Source organism: Ictidomys tridecemlineatus, chromosome 1, assembly GCF_052094955.1.
Source record: "Ictidomys tridecemlineatus isolate mIctTri1 chromosome 1, mIctTri1.hap1, whole genome shotgun sequence".
Classification (NCBI taxonomy): domain Eukaryota; kingdom Metazoa; phylum Chordata; class Mammalia; order Rodentia; family Sciuridae; genus Ictidomys; species Ictidomys tridecemlineatus.
The window spans coordinates 117,823,552-117,847,825 of NC_135477.1; the positions used below are offsets into that span (position 1 = coordinate 117,823,552).

At 37.3% G+C, this 24,274-nt stretch overlaps 1 protein-coding gene across 2 annotated transcripts in view; it reads right to left on the minus strand.

The window, feature by feature from the left end:
* Nucleotides 1-24,274, minus strand: part of Epb41l4a (erythrocyte membrane protein band 4.1 like 4A) — a 231,495-nt gene that overhangs the window by 80,722 nt on the left and 126,499 nt on the right. For both annotated transcript variants that reach the window (XM_078045544.1, XM_005327228.5), the window contains exons 4-9: nt 22,862-22,940; nt 14,556-14,653; nt 13,294-13,414; nt 11,141-11,228; nt 8,693-8,781; nt 7,753-7,816 (exon numbers count right to left, since the gene is read on the minus strand). In XM_078045544.1, the coding sequence (XP_077901670.1) occupies nt 7,753-7,816; nt 8,693-8,781; nt 11,141-11,228; nt 13,294-13,295 (243 nt within the window). In that variant the 5' untranslated portion in view covers nt 13,296-13,414; nt 14,556-14,653; nt 22,862-22,940. The remainder of the gene's footprint in view (nt 1-7,752; nt 7,817-8,692; nt 8,782-11,140; nt 11,229-13,293; nt 13,415-14,555; nt 14,654-22,861; nt 22,941-24,274) is intronic.

A 24,274-nucleotide genomic window follows, 5' to 3' on the forward strand; every position in this document is an offset into this window, starting at 1 on the left:
ATTCACCAGACAAGACTGACAAGAACAAGGTGACCCTGAGTCCCTTCCTGTTGGAGACTTCAATAGCCCTAAGCAGCAAAACACAAAGGCAATTTCAACTCAGTCCTACACTGGATGCCTGTGACTTGTCTAACTTTGGACTAGGGAACTTTTAGCCTCATGACAACTCTTTCAGACAGATAGTATCACCCTTCCTCTACAGATAAGAAAATGTAGGTAGATGGAACCCAGGGAATAGAGAGTAAATGGGAGCCCTGGACCTAAACCATTCTGAAAGACTCCCACCAAACAATCATATGGTATCAGGGTCCAAATACTACTGAAGATCCATACTCAGGAACAGCTGGGGGAAGAGATGAAATCAACCTATGTACAAAGATGCGGAGAGAGAGAGATGGCAATACCAAACAAAATACACAGGCACTTACCTTTGACCAACCAACTCCATTCCTAGGCATTTACCTCACAGATACCACTCCAAAAATACATATGCAAAAAGTTATTGAAGGAAAGAAAATGTCTAAATGCAAAATATTGAAAACTACCTCAATATTCTAGTATAAGTAACTGCTTGAATGAACTATAGGAAATATACTCAATGGAATGTTTTGTACAAAAAAAGGAACCAAGAAAGCTCTTAATGAACAGATGATATAGAGTGATTTCTAGGAGGAAAACAAAACAAAACAAAGGAGCAGGAGCCTACATAGTAGGCTACCTTCTGAGTAAGAAAGAAGAAAAATAAGGAAAAAATATATAACTGCCTATCTTTACAAAAATAGACATAAAAAGGATTAATCAGAGAATGGTGAAGTTGGATATATGCAGAGAAGAGTGAAGAAATGAGTCTGAAAGAATCTGGGAGGCTGTTAAACTTCTCTGAGCCTTTTTGTATATCTTTGATTTTTGGAAGCATGTTAATCTTCTACATATTCAAAACATAAAATTAAATGAGCAAGAATGTGAAGGGGAGGGAACCATAACTGAAAACAAACTGAAACAAACCTAATTAGATTTCAAGTGAATACACAACCACAGTAATGAGGAAGAAAGAAAGGAATGAAGAAAGGGAGGGTGGGAGGGAGGACCCACCCAGTAGATTTTGAACACAGCATAGCACAGGCCCTCCATCTTGGCAAGGTAGTGCGTGTGGGTGAAAGAATTGCAAACAATTTTAGCGGTTTGGCCAAAGCAATCCTGACTATTTGATATGTATTTTAGAACTGAGCAAATGAGTAAATGTGTTGCTGCTGTTGGAAGCCAAAGTTCTCATAGACAAAGACAGGACATGAAAATATGAAATGGAAGATGGCAAAAAGGAGGAATCCTTGTGGGTTTGGGGAGGTATGATGTGACCTCATGATTTCTAAAATACAATTGAGTATGTGTATGATTATATATGTATGTATTTATATTTGTGTATGTACTATGTTCGACCTATGAGGATATGCAGGCATAGATTGCCTAGCTTTTTCCATTGCAAAGTTGTCCTAGTAGCAATGACCACACCTAGCACCAAGATCTTACCATTTCCCATTGAAAGAAACCAGAGTTCCTTGGAGAAATGCCTGTTACCAGGATACATACAAGATGCACCTACAATATCATAGTAGACCAAAAAGGAAGAAAGTACCTAATAAATGTTGGGGATGGGTCCAAAGGGCATAGGAACCAGGCTGAAGGGACTCCTACTGATCAAATCTAGGCAATCTGAACCTCAAAATGGTTAAATACAGTAATGAATTATAAATTACTGGGGAAAAGAAGAGGATTAATATGTCCATGCCAATAACAGATAAATAAATAAAAAGAGAAGGTGGAACTCTGGCTTATAATGGAATGCTGAGAGCTGACTGATAAATGTTGAGGGAGTGGGAGGGCTAGAAAATCAGGACTTTGCTATCAAGAATCCTTACTCAATGCTAAGTATACAGAGAAATTTTAAGGAGTACCAGGGCATTTGCATTGATTTATCTCCCTACAGACTGCTTACCAGCTTCAGGGTCAGGGAAAACAAGATCCAAACAAGAATTACAGAGTACAGAAATTGGGCAATACCATGACTGGGTGATCAAACTTAAGAGCCAACAAAGAACAGATGGTCATCGTGTGTCTCCAGATGTGCCACCTTGACATGGACACAACTTCAAGTCAGCCTTACAGCTGAGAATACATTACCTCAGGAAACAGCAGAAAAACACCAAACAAGAAGCTTTCTGTTTTACAATAGTGGGATAGAACTGTATTCTTAAAAAATGTCAGTGATATAAAAATGTTCCAGATTGAGGGAGGTTAACTGGACTCTCTTCTGTTAGGGGGAAATACCATAAAGGATATTCGTACGTCAACCACCAAAATTGGAGTTTAAAAAGTAGATGATCAAAGTATGAGAACAATATACATTTATTAAGTTGATAACTGTACTGAGGTTACATCAGAGATAATATTTATTTGGGGGAAATACACCTCGAAGTCTTTAGAGTCTGTGACACATACAACTTATTCTCACATTGTTCAGAAAAGAATCGTGTGTGAGTACAGAGAGAGAAAGCACAAATACCAAGGAAATGGAGTAAAATGTTAGAGCAGTTTAATCTGGATAACAAAAAATAAGCATGTTCTTTGTAATATTTTCATTCTTAGCCACTTTTATAAGTTTGAATTTTTTTTAAAAAAAGTGCATTTTTAAACCTGTAGGGTCATTTAAACTGTGAAGGACACCCCACTTACATAAGCAGACCTCTTGGGTTTGTTGACCAGCTCCTGGTCATCATCACTTCCTGTGTGCTCTCCCCAAAGCAGATCCAACCAAGAGTTCTGCCAAGTGGGTCTAATTTCTCATGGCCAGAGTTGCCAGGAACTTTTTGGTCCTACATCCTGTCACGCTGAGCAAGTTTAGCTGAGGTTTATTTCATGATGCACTGCATATCAGAGTAATCACAGCATCGTTTTCTCATCCTTTCATTTACTCCTCAAATGTGCTTACTACATACCAAGTTCTGGGATTGGTGCTAGGAATGGCACCCTCTCCCTGTGGTTAAAACCAGGAAATTTGAGTATGATCCTAAATTCTTCCCCATATTCTACAAAAACATTGAATCTGCTACCAAGTAGAAGCAACTTCCTAATTTACTTCCTAAATGCCCCCCACATCTGCCCACTTCTCTCCACTCTTTTGGTCAGTCCTCATCTGCCCTTGATTGATGCTATCTCCTAACCTGACCACCTTTGTTTTCACATCTGTGTAGGGTTTCACCCTGCAGTAACTTTCCAAAATGCACATCTGGTCATGGAGGTTGAAGCCCAGAGTTTTACTGCAACACCCAATTTCCCCAAATCCTCAAGTCCACCAGTAAATGTCAAGTGTCAACACATGTACACAAGAAAGAGAGGCCCTCCCCAAAAACTGTCAGACTGAACTAGCTACTGGGACCATCCCCTTTCCTTAAGCCTTCTATCCCATCATCAGGATGAGCAGCCCGAAAATCTCTACCAACAGTCACAGCCCTGAACCCACTAGACCAATGCTCCGCATGCTTCTTACCACTGTTGGTATCAGTTATCTCCAAATAATGCTCAGCACATTATCTGTACTCATTCTCCTAATCTGTGCCCATCTCCACCATACCCAACTCCTGAATCCCTCCCTTTTATGCCCTCTGGAATTCATGGGTTCTCATCAGCAAAATCCCAAACACCTCTCAGTCTGTTCTCTCACATTTCCTTCACCCTCCTGCACTATGAGAAAGCTGGTGCTCCCCTGAGGACATAGCTGCCACTGCTGCCTTCCCAAATGGTGTGCTTTTTGTCCCCTACTGTTCTTGCATCACAGGGCTTAAAGCGGGGAAGGGTCCTACTGCTGCCAGTACTGTTTCAGAGCATGCTCTCTCCTTCCCCTAAATCTCCTATCTTATACCACCTGCAGTCCCTCATGGTGGCTGTGATCCCCTCACATCCTGATGCTCCTGCATCCCTATTTAATCCCTTTGTGCCAAAACTCCCCAGGAGAGTTGTCTATCTCACCATCTCCAAGTCCTCTTCTATTCTTCCCCTTCTTTTTCCTCAATGGATGTATGTCAATTTATTCCTTCATTCTCCTATTTATGGACTTATGGCTCTTTTCATTGTTTTAACTTTTACTTAAGTACTGCACAGAGCACAACTGTATTGTGTTTCTCTCCAGCGTTTATTTCTAAGAGGGGAATGGCTGCGTTGAAGCTCATTCTTCCAATCCACTGAGACAAGTTTTGTCAATGGCCTCCTACATTTCTAAATCTAGTAGTCATTTCTCAGTCCTGCTCATCCTTCCTCTGAAACCAAACACCTTTAAATCACCAGGAATCCTCTCTCATATCTCCCCATATCAGGAAGCCCTGGAGGTTAAGTCTGGAATCCAACAGTTTCTCAGTTCTTCAGCTGCTGCCATGCTGCTCTGCTGAGACAGAACCACTGTCATCTCTGGACTTCATTAAAGATAGGTTAGAGGTAGAATCACTAAGGCCAGCAAGGAGGCCTCAGTGGTGATAGCTTTTAAAACTTCCAGAAGTTCCAACAACACTTTAAATATGAAAAACAGCAGAAATGGAGTAATAAATAATTTTCACTTGAAAAATGACATATAGCTATAAAATTTTATGAGAATCAAATGAAGAACTCTTGGCTAAAACACAAGAATTGGGAAAAATGGCCCCATCTGAGATAAACACATAAAATCCCATAGCTTTCACTTCTAGCAAAAATCAGTTAAGAAAATAGGAGGAAAATATTAAACCTGCAATAGCAAGAAAAGGAGTAAATCACATAAAAATGAAACTTATCTAACACCTAGCAAGTACATATGAATAAGTATAATAAAAGAAGGGAAAGTCTTATTATACAATATTAAGTAAAAAGCATGTATGAAATCATATAGGGAATGACATGAATACATATATATTTATATACATACATTCACACTAGTAGGGCAAAATCTAGGAGCAAATATATCAAAATGTTAATAATCATTACCTCTGGATTTTAGGATAATAAGAAACAGTAATTTTCTTCTTTGTGTCTTTCTCAGATTTGATACCATCATCATGTAAAAAATCTTCATACCAAAAGTTTTATTTTCTGTGAGGTGTTATTTAAACCACAAAGCCTATTTTGAAATATAAATAATGCATAAAAGTGTCTCTGAATTTAGCCTTAAAGCACTGGACATACTGAGTTAAGTCTCTCTGACCATACCAGCAGACCAGAAAACCAGCAGAATAAGCATTTCAACCATTTTTCAAGCTAAATGTGATTTCTGTTCCAGGTGTTAGGTTTTAAGGGGCTTTTTAATTCAATCTGTGATTACAGTTAGGCCTCCATAATAATCAACTTAATTCTACCATTATGTAAATCACTGCCTCCCAGAAAGGTACCTGGTGGAGAAAGAAAAAACTCTGCAAGCGAGAATGCTCAGGAAATAGAATGGTTAGGTTAATTAATGTGTTATTTAATAACAATTTTAAAAATTCCTTTGATGCAAGCCCCTGCATTAAGTGACCTGTTTTGTCACCCTACTAAAGATCACTGACACTAGGCTTGACCACCCAGGAGTGTATTGTGCCTCAGGCTTCTCAAACATCCTTTTTCTACCTCAAAGCTGAGCCAGGCATGGTGGTTCATGCTTGTAATCCCAGACGCTCAGAAGGTTGAGGCAGGAGAATCACAAGTTCAAAGCCAGTCCCAGCAATTTAGCAAGGCCCTAAGCAACTTAGTGAGACCCTGTCTCAAAATAAAATATATAAATCCCCACCTCACTGCCCTGGACTGGGGATGTATCTCAGTGGTTAAGCACCCCTGGTACCAAAAAAAAAAAAAAAGGAAAGAAAAAAAAAGGCCACAAACCATCTCAAAGCTGGAAGGGACAAGGACTGAACAAAGTATCTAGAAAACCAGGTCATATCATAGAGATTGACATTGAAATATAATCAGTGAGCCATGTGTGTTGGTGCATGCCTGTAATCTCCAAGACTTAGGAAGCCAAGGCAGGAAAAATGCAAGTTCAAGGCCACCCTCAACACAATGAGACCCTGTCTCAAAAATAAAAAGGAGCAGGGAGGTAGCTCAGTAATAAAGGGTCCCTGGCCTCAAAAGAGAGGAAGAAAGACAGAAGGAAAAATTCACAATGATGTTCATTGTGTTGCTGCTGTTAGTTTTGCATTATGTTGAAGAAATCTAAACAGCTAAAAATTCAGGTTAGCTTTATTGTTGTTATTGTTTTTTAATTCTTTTTCAGTACTGGATTGAACCCCAGGGTACTCTACTACTGAACTATATCTCCAGATCTTTTTATTTTTTGAGACAGAGTCTTGCTTAGTTACCCAGACTGGCCTTGAACTTGTCCTCCTGCCTCAGTCTTCCAAGTCCCTGAGATTACAGGCATATGCCACCAGGTCTGGCAAGGTTATCTTTGACTTTACCAAATATTTGTCGTGAGGTTGTAGAAGATATTTTAAAGCACTGTAATAACAACATAAAAGGAGTTTACCAATATTTCACAAAAATACTTAGGTATAAGGGAAAAGAATACTTTGAGTAATAGTAAGGCTTTCTTGAGAGATCTTATCACTTTATTAATCTTCTGCTATAAAAAACACCTTGAAACATTTCTTTCAATATAATTTTATCAATAAATGCCAACTTGCCATATAGTTCAGTGTGAGATAATTATTTTGTTTTGTTTTGTTTTATAAAAGATAACAAAGGTAGTACTAGGTTTTCTGAACTGACAGTACATATTCTTGTATTCACAATAATCAGTTCATTGATCATTTGACAGGTACTTACTGAGTACCAACTACAGGTGAGATGATGTGCCAAACACCAAGTCCCAACTATCGCGGCAGCTGAACTGTTGCTATACCTTCACATGTGGACATGTGAGCACTGATTTATTTTTAAGATCTTTTTAAAATCAAAAAAAGTCAATTCAATTCCATTTACACTTAGCTTTTTTCCCACATAAGGTTAGAACCAAAAAAGAAATAAGGATAAATTTTCCTACACTATATTTCCATTCATTTATCCTATAAGGATTCTACTAATAGCACTTCCAGAGTGCTTTATTTTCATAGGTAGATCAAAAGGAAGCTTTCACACCATGCTTTCTTTTGACCAGTTTCCTAAAAGTACCTGCCAAGGCATGCTAAAGCACAGCCAGGTGCTGACCCATGTCCATTACCAAACACATCCAACGGGCAGTGAAGGTCAGCATTTCTGGGCTTTCACCTTACATTCTCCCTTGAAAGTGCCCACAATTTTCATCTGGGTTGTCTATCCCACTCGGTGAGGAAAGAGCAGAAGTGTAACTCTCAACAGGTTGTTTAATTGATTTTAGACCAAAATTAGGACACATTTTTGCAGTCCTGTATGCAGGCTACACCTTTTAGATTACATGAATCCTACCTTCACGGGCAGTTCAGAAAAGCAAATTACAGTAATAACGATAATCACCTCTTTTTTCTCTCTTCAGTCCTGGAAATGTTTTGCTTTCCCTTGCTAAAACCAAAATGACATTTTTCCATTACCCTCTCATTCATTTCTACTCATTTCCTTTTCCCTTCCTTGAGAAGTTGTGCATGTCAGTTAATTAACCTGGTTCCACGTGGCTGCAGCCGAAGAAAACATGTCTTTTTATTTCACAATGTATTCTAAGTTATAAAAATGAGCAGATAAGACCCTCCCCCTTCTCACTTATGCTAAGTGCTCACAAAAACTTACATCTTTTCCCAACACTCTGAGTTCAAACTGAGTCTCCTTGAAGTGAACCTTTGTAATCCGAGGCCTGAAAAACAAAGCAGATGGTGGTGTAGTCACTGCTTTTTAAAGAATTAGTATTTTAGAAATTCAGAGACGTATACAGTGAGAAAAGACTAGTGAATATTGGCTCTTTTATATACTGCTGAGGTGACTGCAGAATCCCCTCTGGGTCGTTTGCTCTGGACATCTTCCATTCTCATTATCCTATGCTTTTCCACTAACTACAAAAATAAGCTTGGAATCCACTGGCCCTGACAGTACCACCTCCCCAGACATATGCAGGAGCACAGGCTCCCCAATTCCTCCAACCCTTCCCTAGTTAGAGCTAAAACTTAGAGTGGTGCTGGACCTCCAGCTCATATCATACATTGGAATGGGTGGGAAGTCCTACTACATACTCTCTCCATGGATAAGAGAGTCCAGACCCACAGTGCTTGAAATTTACAGATTAATATATATATATATATATATATATATATATATATATATATATATATATATATATATATACACTAAGGTACATTGAGAGGAAATTATATCCAATAGCACTCTTTTATTTATGAACTATGGAAAACGTACTTGTTTCCTTTTCCCCAACACTTTCACTAACATACAAGTCTAGTAAGTGTATAGTTTGTTTGTTTTTTTGTTTTTGTACCAGGGATGGAACATAGGGGCACTTAACCACTAAGCCACATCTCCAGCCCTATTTTGCATTTTATTTGAGACGGGGTCTCAATGAGTTGCTTTGCTTAGGGCCTTGCTAAGTTACTGAGGCTGGCTTTGAACTGTTGATCCTCCTGCTTCAGCCTCCCAAGCTGTGGGATTACAGGCATGCACCATCATGCCAGCTCTGCAGTGTATAGCTTTTATACCAACTCTGTCCTGGAGTTATACCTACCAGAAGTACTTCCCCACTTGCTTTTTATTCTTGTAGACAACAACACCAACGGGAGTTAATCCTAAGAAATACTCAGACTTGTTTTCTCCCTGCAAAAACAAACACAAACTTAAAACCATGAGTTTATTCACATAACAGCTCTTTATAAAACTACAATTGGCCATATAAATATAATTTTGTTGGATTAATGTTGGATTTACTTTTTAAAAGACATCTGCATAAAAATCCAGCTAAGTTATGACAGTGACTAACTTGATGCTCTTTTTTTTCCCCCAAAGTTCCCTAAGAGAACTTCTCTACCTCCATGTTAATTCATACTTGCAACTTCAATTTACTAAAAGGAATTTGAACTACCTCTCTGGCCACTGATTGATTTATCCAATGTTGCTTCCACAGTGGTGTTTAACTCAAGCTGCACACTAACTGGAATCTCCCAGGCAGCTTAAAATGCTAATGACTGAGTGCTACAGAAACCAGTTAAATCAGAATCTCTAGCGAAGGGGCCAGAGTATCAAAACAACATAAGGTGTCCCAAGTGATTCTCTGAATAGCCAAAGTTGAGATCCACTAGCTTCTACCAAGGGTGCTTTCCAATGCCTTGTCTTAATTTTACTCTGTTATGGATAATCATGAGGCCCAGGTTACTACACCACAACCTTCATCAGAAAGTCCCAGCAGCCATCAACAGACATACACTTGAACTTTCTGAGGTTTATCGTGTTCTCTCCTGCCCTAACTTTAAGACTACTTAAAATTTTAAAAATATAATCTCTTCTGGTAAAGACTGGATAAACTTTATTTCTGGGCTATGAATATTTTCAAGATCCTAAAATTTTAAAAGTCACAGAGTGGATACCAAGAACATGTACAGAACTGTCAAACAGCCTGCAAAGTTATAATCACAGAAACACAAGGTAACAATATGTTTTGGGAGAATATCAGCTGTTACCCACTTGCAGCCCTAGAAATTCAATCTTAAATGTATGGAAGATTCTAACATATCAAGTTCATTTCCCATAAATTCCAACTAACAATGAAAAAGTCTGATGGTTAACTAGGATAAAGATGACAGAAACAGAAGCATTTTGCAGAAGACTTTCTCAATAAATTTCTAGCAGATTAAAACAACAACAAAACTAAAAGCCTAACAAGATTAATATGACTAGATGGGGAAAAATAACCACTCCATGAAATCTTATTCTTTTTGGGGGGCAGAGGGGACTGGGGATTTAATCCAGGAGTGCTATACCACTGAGCTACATATCTAGCCCTTTTTATTTTTGTGACACGGTCTCACTAAGTTTCTTAATGCCTCATCAAATTGCTGAGGCTGGCCTTTGCAATCCTTCTGTCTCAGCCTCCCGGGTCACTGGGATCACAGGCTGTTAAGAGTATTCTTAGAGGAGGGAACTATGAAGCATTTAATGATCTCATGAGATTGGAATCTAATATATCAAAGAATTACTGTTCTTCCCAAATCTATAACTTTTATTGCCACACTGACTGTGTACCCAGGAATGCATTTCATTCTCTAAAAATAATATGAGAGAGATTTTTTGTTTTCAAAAAATACTGATGAGAAAAAGACATATTATATAATGAATGCATGAGTGGGTTATTTGCATGAGAGAAAGATTTATCAGGGTTCCTTAAAAATTGAGTTCCATGATCCAACTGATGAAAAGTAAGCCTAAATATACTCTTCAGCAATTTCCTATAGAGAATTAAGAACTTTGCTCATTTTCTCAAATAATCAAATGTTATTATTGCTAAGTACAGCTAAGTACACTTGTACAAAAATCAAAGGCAATGGCATTTCAATCTCACTGGCATAGAATAATCAATTGGCAGTATAAGAAAAATGCCTCAGAGGTAAGACCTGGATTCAGAACACTCAATACAGATCCAGTGTTAATTGCTGACTATATTTAGCAAGTTTTCATCAGGCACTGAAGAAAATAAATATTTTTATGAAGGCAGTGATACCTACAGCGACAGAACCTGCACAGTCAACATAGAACCACCCATTGGTACACCCAGACCGCTACCTAACCCTTGCTTTACCTGGTTAGAAACCTGAATTGTGTTTTTCAGCCATCAAATCTATTTTGGGAAAAATCTTCCTGTTTTCTATCTAATACAATCAAATATAGACCAACTTTAAGTTGTTTTGATGTTTAGCTAAACCCTTTGGAACTGTTATCCAGATTGTGTTTTCAAGTCCAGTTAATTGTTTTCTACACATGGTAATATAATCACAGACTTTTATGCAAAATTCATTAGAGTTTAATCCATGCAAGAGCTGCTTTCTGTTCAAAAAACACAAATGAAAAGGTATCATCTGCTTGCTGAACAACAGGACTACCGTTTTCCTTTGGGAGTCTTGGTGACTTTTTAAGAAAAATGTCATCAGCTTAAAATATTTTGTGTTAATTAAATGTTACTCACATAGACAGGATGGAGGTCAACACCATACATCTCCAGGGATTTGGCTGTCCTCAAGTAATTCAGTTCAGCTTCAGAAGGAGCCTGACCCCTGTACCCAGCAAAAAAACAAAGAGCCTTACTTTACCCTTAGCTATTGCGCTTACACGGGTTGCAAACCAGCTTCATTGTATTCACTGAAAAAATAACCCTTTGTATTAATGTGAACATAAGTTTTTGTATTTCAAGATGGACTTCACCTTGCTGGTGACAAAATTTTATGTTTCGAGGTGATACATATTAAGTTAATTTCATTTACTAAATAGATCCTTGCTCATTATAGTCTATCCCTAATGTCCCAACATATATTAAAAATTCTCAATTTCAAAAACCCCCAAAGAGGTTTTTGAGGACCTAAGCACGCAAATTAAAAAGCCTCCACTTCACAAAGAGCAAAATGTCTCCCTGCACCAGCAGCTCTGCTTCAGAAGAGAAAGGAGCTAGCACAGGGGTGGAAAGGAGAGGAGAATGGGGTCCCCACCTCTTAGTGGGGTCATAGCAACATCTTCTGAGCACAATGAAGTTTAGAAATACATTAGTTAACATACAGAAATTGTAACAGTACCTATTATTTTCTCAACAGAGAATAGAGAAATGTTCACTGGTGATAGATACAGAAAATAGCACCGATTCCTAATGAGAGCAAGCATCTGCCAGGAATCTCCATGGATAAATTAAGAGTGTGTATGTATATATGTGTATGAGAGAGAGAGAGAGAGAGAGAGAGAGAGAGAGAGAGAGAGACAGACAGACAGACAGACAGACAGACAGACACTGGAATGGTTAACAAAAGGACCTATGAATTTCTAAAAACTTAGAAATTTAATTTGCTTTGATACACTCCCTCATTTCAGCCAGGCATGCTGAAAAACTCGCGCAATGTACTTTTTTTTTTTTTTTTTTTTTGTGAAATCTGTGAAGAATATTCATCACAAGTTAGACACAAGAAAGCTACCAAGCCTTGATCATGCTTAATTCCCAGTAAAACAGTCACACTATTCACACCATCACATAAAACATGTCTGAGGGCCTTTATTTAAAGCTCCATGATAATGCCTAAACACAATTGTGCTTGGAAACTCCTGGTAGAATTAATATTCTCAAAATGTACCAAACACACTGCCCTTTATGATATTATAACAAGCACTCTCTTAGCATCCACTTTAGTAAAACCTTAAAATGAAGGACTCTATAACCAGGCTGGAGAGCCTTCTAGCACAGGCTAATACAACATGCAGAGCCAGGTTTCTCTGATTACCATTCAGCAACTGACTTCTGCATCTACTCACTGAAACAGATCCTTTAGGCAAATATTTTTTTGTTGAGCAGATAAATTCTACATTTTTTTTCCTTGACTATAATAGATCTGAAACCAAGTATATTCAAGGGGGAATGTTACATAAGAAGCAAAAAAAGCGAAGTTAATCAGTATAGAGGATTTAACCAAAATAAGTATAATTAAATTATAACTTCAATGCTCCAGGCTATTAATTGAAAATCCTACTAGGGGAGCGCATCTACTGTCAGAAGTGCATGTGGTGTTAACACAACGCCCTCAGAGGCTGCACACATGTCATCGTGATTTCCAGATTCACTGTGATAGCCTGAATAGGACTTTGTTTCTAATTGCAAAGAATTTACATACTTAACCCAGAGCAAATCTAGAATACATTAAGGCATTTGTGGTTATTTTTTATAGTTAAAAATAATATTTACAGTTAAAAATATTTCATAAGACACTAGTGACGAAAAAAAAAGATTGTAAAACACAGTACTTACAGAATGAATTCACTTACATAAGATCATAATACATAAATTTATGCAAAATAAATTTTGTCTGTGGGAAGTTATGCACAGAGACAGGCCTGCAGTATCATTGACCAAATATATGGTGACTTTGGCTTTTAGAATTGACTTTCTACATTGTACTTTTAAAATCTCTTGAGCTTTTGATGAGCATTTTAGTGTTGTAATCAGTAAAAGTTATTACAAGAGAAATCAAGCTAGAATGTTCAAGGCACAGGTGAAAATTTTATTGTTCTAAAAACTTTTCTTATGATTGTCATTAACCTGCAGTGACCACTGATGGCTGATGAAACATACGATATGATTCTTACATTAGAGTTTTATGAATCCTTTCTATGGCTTCTTCAAGTTCTTCTTTCTGATCAGGAACAAACCGGTACTCTGACACATATCCTGCAGTATGCTTGTATGGGTCATAATCTCCAAGTTCAGCTGGGGGGGGGAAGAAATTATAATTTTATGCTATTTTAGAAAAACATTTCTAAAAATATTCCTTATCATGTGTGAATATTTTTCTTAAACATATAAATACCTGTATAACTACTAAACATTTTACTAAAATATGATGAGCATATATGGATGACATAAAATCTTGACTTGAAAATATAAATTTTGTGTTTCTGCTTTTCCTGAGATTTTCCTTTCAATTATTCTTATCAGTTTATATGAAATAAAATGTTATAAACAGACTTTAGGGTACATATGGTAGAAAAGCTGGAGGTTACCCCCCATATATCCTCTCAATGACACAGAGAGAGAGAGAAAACATGTGATTCAAACATCTATGCCTCAAATAATGGTGATGGAAACATAATACAATGCTGTACATACTCTGTCTGTTTAACAAAGAAACAAAGTGAAACCAGGAAGCTCACTATATTGCTCTTACAAAAACTCTCCTCCCTATGTTAACTTACCTTCCAAGCCCAACCCAGTTCATCTATTCCACAGCTTTCCTGGAATATTATTTCTACATAATTTCCAGTCTACAAGTTTCGCAGGGCCAAGAATCATGCAGTCTTGTTTCCCTAGCTTGATTCTTAAAAGGTGTTCAATAATCATTAGTAGAAATAGTCTCAGCCTTAGTCTCTAAAAAGACAGAAGAACCCAGAGCCATCCCACATGGCTGACACACTGATGTCAAGAGCCGTGTGCCACATTGAACTTGGTGCTGGCACCTGACCATGTGAAGTCTGTACAACAACTGCCCAGAAGCAACGTTATCTTTGAGACACAACAATTTGTCAGGGAGGGGGCAGGGTGTAGAGGCACTGAAATCAAGTGGGATGGAGAGTAGAGCAGATCTTTAGGCCCTCCACTAAAACAAGAATGAATGCTATTTCTGCAACTAAAACTCCATGCAACCTACTACAAGGGAAATGTAATTGACTCCAGTTTTACCTCTTCTGAAGGATACTGGTCAAAACCTGAATTCTGACTAAATTTGGTTTGTTTGTTTTTTTCCAACTGTCATTTGATAAGAAGAGTTTTAGGATATCAACTTGCATACAAAGAAAACTTCAAATATTTCCCCCAGACATTTCTGAAGCAAATACGCTGAAGTGGGACATACACTGGATAGCGTAGGCTCCCAGCTGAGCAGCAATGTTGACGGGGCAGGGCAGCCGGCCCTGAAGCACATCTTGTTTCACCTGCAAGAAAAACTGATATCTAAAAGAGAAATGGAAAAAAGAGATTAACAATCTCTTACACGACTCGAATCTGAAGTCTCAGGCCCTGAACATCAAAATCAAAACTAATCATGTTAGTGAAAATTAAGTCACCCTCCATTCTTCTGTTAGAGCGCTAGGAAATAATTGAGGATCAGACCAGCAGAACACACCTTTCAGAAGCAACTTGGTGGTGTTGGGGCTAAGCAGCTCACGCTCTTAAGGTAACTGCCTGGCTTGCATCCTAGCTCCACTGCTCAGTGCTCTGGGATCTGGGGCTGCTGCTTACCCTAATAGTCTCCTTACCTGCAAGACTGGGAGAGTGACAGTATCCACCCTATAGATGGATGTGAAGGTTGAATAGAAGGTACTTCGCCTTTTTCATTACTGTCCCTGCCACCACTACCACCACAGAAGGCTCTTACCAGGAGGAATAACTCACAAGGATCCCACCTCCATTACAGTGTTACAAGGCCCAAAATTATGTGTCCAAGACAAAAAGATCATGAGGTTTAATTCCATCAATTCTCCCACTTTCTAAGACCCTGTCCATTATCTGTGGCTTTGCTCATTTCATGTTGCCAAAAGAAAACCTATTTAAATTACAGTGCTAAAAACTACTCTAAACATTGTAAACACTACATCTCATTCTAAGGATTTTTTAATGTATATATTTTTAGTTGCAGTTGGACACAATACCTTTAATTTTATTTATTTATTTTTATGTGGTGCTGAGGATCAAACCTAGTGCCTCATGCATGCTAGGCAAGCACTCTGCCACTGAGCTACAGCCCCAGCCCTCATTCTAAGGATTTTTACATACAATAACATTAGGTAACACTTTAAAAATGAGGCCAATCCTATTATCTCCATTCTACAATTGAGGAAATTGATAGGGATGAAAATAACTTGTCTAAGATCTCACCAAGAACCTAAGCAGTCTGACCCCGGAACTCTCTTATTTTTGTCATTTCTTATTCAATCTTTCTGCCACTGGGCTGAAAGAGGACAGAGATTTATGAGCCAAGTTAACAAACCAATACCAGGCTTGACCACCGTCACTTACACATGTGTGCACACACACTCACACACCCCAGACTATCCTTTTGTGGCTTTGCTTCACTTGCAAGGTGACTTTTGACATCATTGGGAGAGGCAGAGAAAGTGAGAGAAATGAAGTAGAAACATCAGCTGAGATTAACAGCATCTTCAACGACTCACAACAAAGCCCTAAGAGGGGGAATCCAATTGTAAGACACTGCACTGAGAACTACCAAAAAGCAGGTGGTAACTTTGATGGCAAGCGCAGGCTTGAGCGAAAACCTGCTCAAGCCCCATGCTTCCCCACTGCCTATTTCAGTAAGTGGCACCACCATTCTCAGATGCCTGCAAGGAGCAATCTTGGAACACTTTGTAATAACCCCAGGCTCCCACATTGAATCACTAAATATGCTGGTTTGGAAAGTGATAACTTCTCTCCACCCCTTAGTTCAGGTCACTATGCCTTGGATTTCTAAAACCTCTTAACTGGTTTGCCATTATCCATACTTACCTTCCTTCCAACCTTCCCTAGGGGTAAACAGCAGTATGTCACTTCTTTGACTTAAAAAGCCTTTAAAGACTTCTCTCTGCTTTCAGGATAAAGTTCAAGCTCCTAAGATAGTTTATAAGATCTCTGCTTTACTTTTTTTTTTTTTTTTTTTTGGCACCAGGGATTGAACTCTGGGGCACTTGACCACTGAGCCACATCCCCAGCCTTATTTTGTATTTTTTTTTTTTTTAGAGACAGGGTCTCACCGAGTTGCTTAACATCTCACTGTTGCTGAGACTGGCTTTGAACTCATGATTCTTCTGCCTCAGTCTCCCAAGCCACTGGGATTACAGGCATGTGCCACTAAGCCCAGCTCAATAGTTTACTTCTCAAGCCAAATCTCTTGCCACAGATCAGGGACCACCACTACTTCCTGATTTGCATTCATTTTTTGAACCCCACTAAACTACTTTCCCTTCCCTGGAATACCAAATCCACTTTGTAATGACCACTTGTACTCCTCTTACAGGGGAGACATATCGAGTAGAATAATAGAAGAATTTAAATGAAACCGTTTATAAACTAGAGACATTTGCTGGAATTACTTCTGCTTGCTGGAAACTTGCATTTGTTAGATCCTCCTTCTTTATTAGTACCTTTGAATTTCTTTTCCTGGAGCATTTTTAAAAAAAAGTCAAAGATGCATATTCATGAAGATTTTTTATAACATCTGACTAAATAGTCAAGTACCTTGCCAAATACAGAAAGAGGCTTAATACTGCAAGAACTTGCTTTGAAGACATAAAGGAAGAGAAATAGGGAGATGAGAAAACAAAGCAAAGCTGAAACATAAACAAGCACACACAAAGAAAAAGAAACCATATCATATTGATGAGGCATTCCAGCTATCTAGGGATCCACACATAATAACTGTTCAATAAACAGCTATGATAGATGGGAATACTGATGAACAGATAGATGGACAGACGTATGGATGGATGGATGGAAGGAAGTGAGGGAAAACCATGAATGCTATTTGCTGTTTCTGAGAAATTTAAGAAGAAAAAAGGACATCTGTTCTAATTTCCCTGGGCAGCCTGCCTTTTAAAGATACCAGATATCTTTTAGTTACTGAGTTTTAAAAACCCACCAAAATCAAAGAAGGCAAGAGAACTATTTTTAATTAAAAATTTTATTAATTTTGCTACATAATTAGATGCATATAAGACAAATTTATGATGATGATCATGTTTTCATATGCTAAACACTTCATAGTCTCTCAGAGCCTATTTTAATTACATATAACTTATTTTGTCTATTTAATGGGAGTCAGAGTACAGTTTATTACTTTATTTAAACGAAAAAGATTTAAAGTTGCTTGGTCTTTCCTTCTGTGTCATTCTGATTAAAACTAAGAAGAAATGCTTGAGTCCTTGTTTGTCTCTGGTTTTAATTAGGGCGAACCTATACCCTAGTTGGCCTAGGATGGTTCTATCCTCTTTAAGCCTATTAGAGTGGTATGATTATTAATAACTATGCTTACCATTCTTTAAAGTGTCAGGCTTTGGGCAGGAAATTATATTATGAACCTAGTTATACTGTACCTTATTGGAAAAAAATGCTGATTAAAAATGATGTGCTTAACAAGGAAGTTTCCAGAACATAGTATATTACAAAGCATAGGGCTCCATAAAGCAATTTCTAGTTACTTGCTTATGGAAATTAATATATTGATGCATACGCACTGTCTCGCAAACTAGATCATGAGTCCTGGGGGAGCAGGGATGACCTTCCCCGCTCTCACATGGAAGACTGCACTACAACCAGCACTACCCAAGTGAGGGTCTAGAAGCATTAGCCTCACAGCTGTCCACGCATCTGATGTTTGCTGAAAGGAGATGAACTGAAACCAAGGCTGTGTAAGTCACGGAGGACCATACACAATTTAGCAATTATCGGAGCAATTATTAAGAAGAATGGACAAAGGAGAAGACATGCTAATAAAGAAGGGGCAGAAAGATCCCTTCTTACAGGAGCCTCAAATGGAAAATGACCCCCCCACACCCTTTCTCCATGAGACTTTGTTATCAAAAAACATCATGAATGCTCAAACCAAGAAGCCTAAAGAGAGGACTGGGGCTGTAGCTCAGTGGTAGAGTGCTTGCCTAGCACATGTGAGGCATTGGATTCAATTCTTAGCACTAGATATAATAAATAAAATAAATGAAAAATAAAGGTCCATTGACAACTAAAAAAATGGAGGAGGAGGAGAAGGAGGAGGAGAAGGAGGAGGAGTCGTCATCTGAAGAGAACCTTCCAAGGACTTGAGATCCTGGTGCAGAAACCAAAAGACATGGGGCAGGTAGAAATTTGATCTCTCACTCCAGCTGAATGTGAGTACAAGACTATAGGAGGAGAACCTATCTACACAGGAGATGATGAGCAGGACTGTTTTCTTCATCCCACAAAAAGCAGGAACACAGAATTTGATAGCAGTCTAATCAGTATTAATAAAACTTAAATGTGAGGGATATAGAAAATGTTTATAACATCATGAAGTTAAATAGTGAGTAGAAATGGCAGGTATGGCTTAGAGACGTAAAACAAGGGAAACATCTAGTGATTTTCAAGAGAAAATAAAGATCAGAAATAACAATCTTACTTTGAAGTTTAAAACCGATGAATGATATGGGAACAAATAGCAATATTATCACCTTACATTTTTGCACAGCCCTTTAAAGTTCATAAATGCCATTTGTATCCATAATGGAATATGAGCCTTACACCTTGGCTCTGAGGGAGATAAGGACTATTATTTATAATGAAAGGAGGTGGCAGGGATTCAGGACGTAAACATATGGCTGAGCTGTTGACCAAAGCAACTAAAATCAGCTGATCTTCACACAGAAGAGATTATGGATTACAAAAGATAAATAATAGCAGCCAGTCATTGTGGCACACACCAGTAATCCAATGTTCAAGGCAGAGGCAGGGGGAATCGAAAGTTCAAGACCAGCATCCTCAACTTAGTGAGTCCCTGTCTCAAAATAAAAAAAATAAAGCAAGGGCTGGGGATGTAGCTCACTGGTTAAGTGTCCCTGAGTTCAATCCCCAGTTCAAGGTAGGTGGGGAGAGAATGATAATAACAAATCAAACATCCATTTTTATAAGCTAAAAAAAATCTGTTATAAGTGAGTCATTTGGACATAACTTTTTTTTTTTTTTTTTTTTTTAAGTTGCTAGATGTGTAGAAGTTCAGGGAAATGGCAATGGCATCATAGCTAGGCATCGGGGAATTCTCTCTCCAGGTAGACTGAAACCAGAGCTCCCCCTGGTCACTGCTGAGTTCCCTTTCACTCAGCATTGGAATACTGAGCTCCCTGTAGGTACTGAATGAAGAATGAGGGAGTGAGGGAAGTCTGTCTTGACCAACAAATTCTAGAAAAGCAGGCCAGAGAGAGAAGCAGGATGATTATATAGTTAAATGAACACCTACACCCAGAGAGTTCTGATTAAAGGATTGATTTAAACCTGGAAGAGTTAGCTCAGGGCTCCACACTGATCTTTTCCTAATTTTTCAATCTATTTGAAAAATATAAAATAGCCATCATTATTTCCATTTTAGCTACCCTTATTATCTATTGAACACTTAAAATTTTTGTATCATTTAAAATATTTCTCATGGATTAATTTATATATTCCTTCAGTCATCCTCTTGAAGAAATACTATAATTCCCTTAGACAAATGAGAAAAGTGAGAAATGAAAAGATTACATAATCTTCTCAGAAATATACAACTAGTAAGTTTTAATAAAATGAACCTCTGCTGGTCTGAGCCCAAGCCTGTCTTATTCACCAATGTGTGTGTTATACATTCATCAAATTTGCATAGGATGCAAAAGTATAAATGACATTTCATGCATGGAAGAATATTAAAATATTTTAGTTAGAATTATAAATAAGCCTAACAGATCTCATAAGGACACAAATTATTTGAAGGACTAAAGAAGAGAGATTAGATTTATTCTGTATAGACCCAGAAAGACAACATAGTACAAATGATAAAAGGGATCCTAATTGAATTTTGTTGCCTACTTTTGTTTTGTTTTTGTTTTTTCCAGAATTGAACCTATGGCCTCATGCATGCTATAGAAGAACCCTAGACTTTTCCCATTCTAGTCCATTCACTTCTAGTCCTTTTCCCCTAAGTACACTATCCTTTTGAAATATTGCATCTAGTATGATCCTGTATGTGCATGAGAAGATTCACTGCAGCATTATTTATAATCTTTAAAAAAAAAAAGAAAAAGAAAATAATCTCAATGGCCATTTACAAAGGCATGGTTAAATAAATTATGGAACACTATGTGGGAATAAAAAGAATAGGTCAGATGGTGAAAAGATCCATATAATATATGATTTTCAAACAAAATTCTGTAGATTACATATAAGCAAGTTTACTATACAGCATTGTATTTTGTATGCAACACAAATTAGGTTGGAACAATTTTTGAATAAACTTATAAACAACTTGAAAATGCTGGCCTAAGTACCCTTTTCCTTTAATATTATATGTTGGGCCAGGGAGTGGTGCACCCATGTAAACCCTGTAAATCAGGTGGCTAAGACAGGAGGATGGCAAGTTCAAGGCCAGGTTCAGTAAATTAGCAAAAGCCTGGCCCAAAATAAAAAATAAAAAGACTGGAGATGTAGCTCATTGGTAAAGCACCCCTAGGTTTGATCTCAAGCACTAAACTAATAAATAAATAAGTTGGGGTATTGGCCTTTTCTGTTTCAGTTTTTACTTTTGCCAAAATTATATCTTGTAATTGACTCACTTTTTCAGGTCCTGTCCCTTTAAGTTAACATATTCATGCAAATCAATGTCTTTCTCTTCAGCACATTTTAATAGTTAGTATATAGTGATATCACATTAAATGCACATTTGACTTACCTAAATTCAAAAACATATTTTGGAAGGAAGGAAGGGAGAGAGGGAGGGAGGGGCATAACCACCATTTGTAATCAACTCCATCCCTGGTTCTTAGCTATATGATTTGATCTAATACTTGAGGAAAAAACAGGTTACACTAGAAATAGACATTATACACAAATCCTTGTGTTCTGTTAAGAAGTCATTAGTTGATCCTGAAGGGAAATTTCTGATTACTCAATATGTGGTTAACAGAGGTCAGATAACACTAAATCAAACATATTTGGAACCTAACCCCAATTAAAATCCAATTTCACTGTATTTTTAGGACAATGAATGAAATAATAAATATTAACATCTATTCAACACTTACTATGAGCCAAACACAACTATAGGAGCTTCAAATACATCGTTCTCTCTAAAGTTCATAAAATTTTGTGAGACAGTTACATCTCCAATTAACCACTGAAGAAACTGAGACATAGGGACAACTTCAAAACGTGGAACTTTCACTGTATTTTAATAAAATGTTGTTCCATTGCAATTCCCTAATGATTACTGGTATTGAGATATTTTCATATCACTAGGACTGTTTCCCTCCTGAAACTCTAATGTAAATACCACCCCTGTGTGAACATTTCCTCCTGCTCCAATGGCCCTTCTCCCAGAGAGATGTACACTGGGAAAGCCTGAACTGGCGTCCCAGTTTTCAGTGTGCTCCGTAACAACGTGACAATGAAAGACAGGAGTGCAGGATCCACGTGTTCCGAAAATGAGGCCTAAATGCGGCACTTCAGAGTGGGATGGAAAAGGTTTGATTAGCCTGCCCTCTTCTCACTCTTCTGTGTGCAGTCCAAAATAAAGACAAAAGAGAAGTCTAAGATGAAGGGATGAAATAAAATAAAACCACAGGCTGCCTTAGTTCTCAAAGATATGATTTCCAATTTTTAAAATACCGTATGAGGCTCTATTTGAACCCCTGATAAAGGTTCACTGGAAAATTGGTCACTTAAGTTAGGGAAAAAGCTTTTGTTTTTGGTGCCACATGCAGCCAGGTCACTGGTCAAATAAGTTAAACACACTATTGTCTGCTCTTTATAAATCATTGTTGAATGTTGGCATGACTATTTTGATCACCTAATTAATACCAACTGGAAATTCTGCCTTTACAGAAATAAAATATTTGATGACCAAGGTAAAGTAGTAAATGAAAACACAAGTGTTTTCTCTCCTTTCTTAATAGTAAAAGTAATTTTCTTTTCCTGTAGAGATAAATTAAACACCCAAATAACTGATATTTTATTATTTTATTATTAGAGATAAATTAAACACCTGAATAACTAATAAAAGGGAAACAACTGACTCTTCAAATGTATATTTACATATGTAAACCAAGCATCAAAATAGCCTTCTACTATTTTAGCCTTCTACAGTTCAAATGGCTATTTCTATATGGATACAAAGGCTGAATGCATGCTTAGCAGTAATAATACAGAATCTCCCAACACAGCAGATACAAAATCTATCATCGTGTCACCCAGGTTCGTGTCAGTTTTCAAACACATCTATCATCAGACACTGATTTGCCTCACACAATGCTAGTATAAATTTAATCCTCACAGGAAATAAATTACAAAACCATGTAGACACTATCCAAAGGCTCAACCCCAATTTTATTTGTTTCCAATAAAGCCTTTTGTATATACCCTACATGTATCTGTTCAAAAACAAAGTCAGTACTGTACCTGGTTATTTCTTCTTTCAGTTTACATGGATCTTCAGCATAGAACTTAATACCAAAATACAAAGTATATGGAGGTCCAGCTAAAATAAGAAATAGAAATTAACTACGGTTCATTTTATAGCCAAAGTAGCATTATAATTTTACATAGCTACTAAGAATTTGACATAAGAAAACAAAATGGAAAAAGTAGAGTTCAGAACTGTCAACAGTAGGAGCTCAACTATGCATGAATGCGTATGTATATATGTGTGTATGTGTCCACAAGCAAACGTAGACAACATGCTGGGTCAAATACACAAGAATGTCACTGTTTCTTTTATCTGGTTAGCAAGGTTGTACACAATTTTTATTATTTCTATTTTCTCATTATTCATAAGTTCTAATATATATAGTTTTTCATAACAAAAAAAGGATATTGATAAACAAAATAAATTATTTAGAAAACCATCCAAAATTTTTTTCAACTTCTCTACAAAAACTGGAAACAAACTCTCAGCAGTAGGCGGACAACTTAAGTCAACCCAACCACAGCACATACACTTGATCTCAAGCAACTACTCAAACTGACAGGGAGTTCTTTACATGCTGATGTGGAAAAGATCACCAATCTACATTCCTGGGTGCAAAAATATGGTCCTTTTTGAGTAAAAGTAAAGTATTAGTTAATACATGTGGGGTTTTTTTCCTGGGAAAATACATAAGAAATTATAATCAGTGGCAAATTTTGGAAGATGAGATTAGAAACTTTCTACTTTTAAACTGATTAGTTAGAATTTTCTTAATTATCAGTGGGGGCTATGTCATAGGATTCAGGACAATAATTGTTTAATTCTTAAATTCTTGTGAATGTAAAAATATATTCTTACATGTGTAAGAGACATTTCTTGCCTCATACATTTAACACACACAGAAAAATTAAGTCTACAAACAATAAAAAATAATCAGAAACAAAGCCTGGAATTGTACATACACATGCAAATATAAAATAAGTAATCAAACACTCACATTGTGCAGAAGGACCAAGGTCCCTTGGGTGCCAACCACAATATATTATGTTTTTACTAGAAATATTTCTGTGTCATAAGGTATAAATCGAATGTGCACTATTTTCAAAACTGCATATTTTCAAGCTGTTCTCCAACTAAATCTAATGTGCTTTATTTTAAGAAAGGTTTTTTTGCTTGGTGCACCAACTGATGGTCACAGTTGCAATCTTTTTCTTCAACAAAAGGGCTCCCACACAAACAAATAAGAAAAGATGTCAAGCATACATCCCAGTAAGGCTGTCATTCTGAATAACTGACAATAAGCCTGGTCTTTCTATTTTCATTTTTAACTGTGTAAATAAAATGACAAATTTAGAAACTGGCAAAAAATCAATCAGAACAAGTAACAAAGACATGTTTATAATATG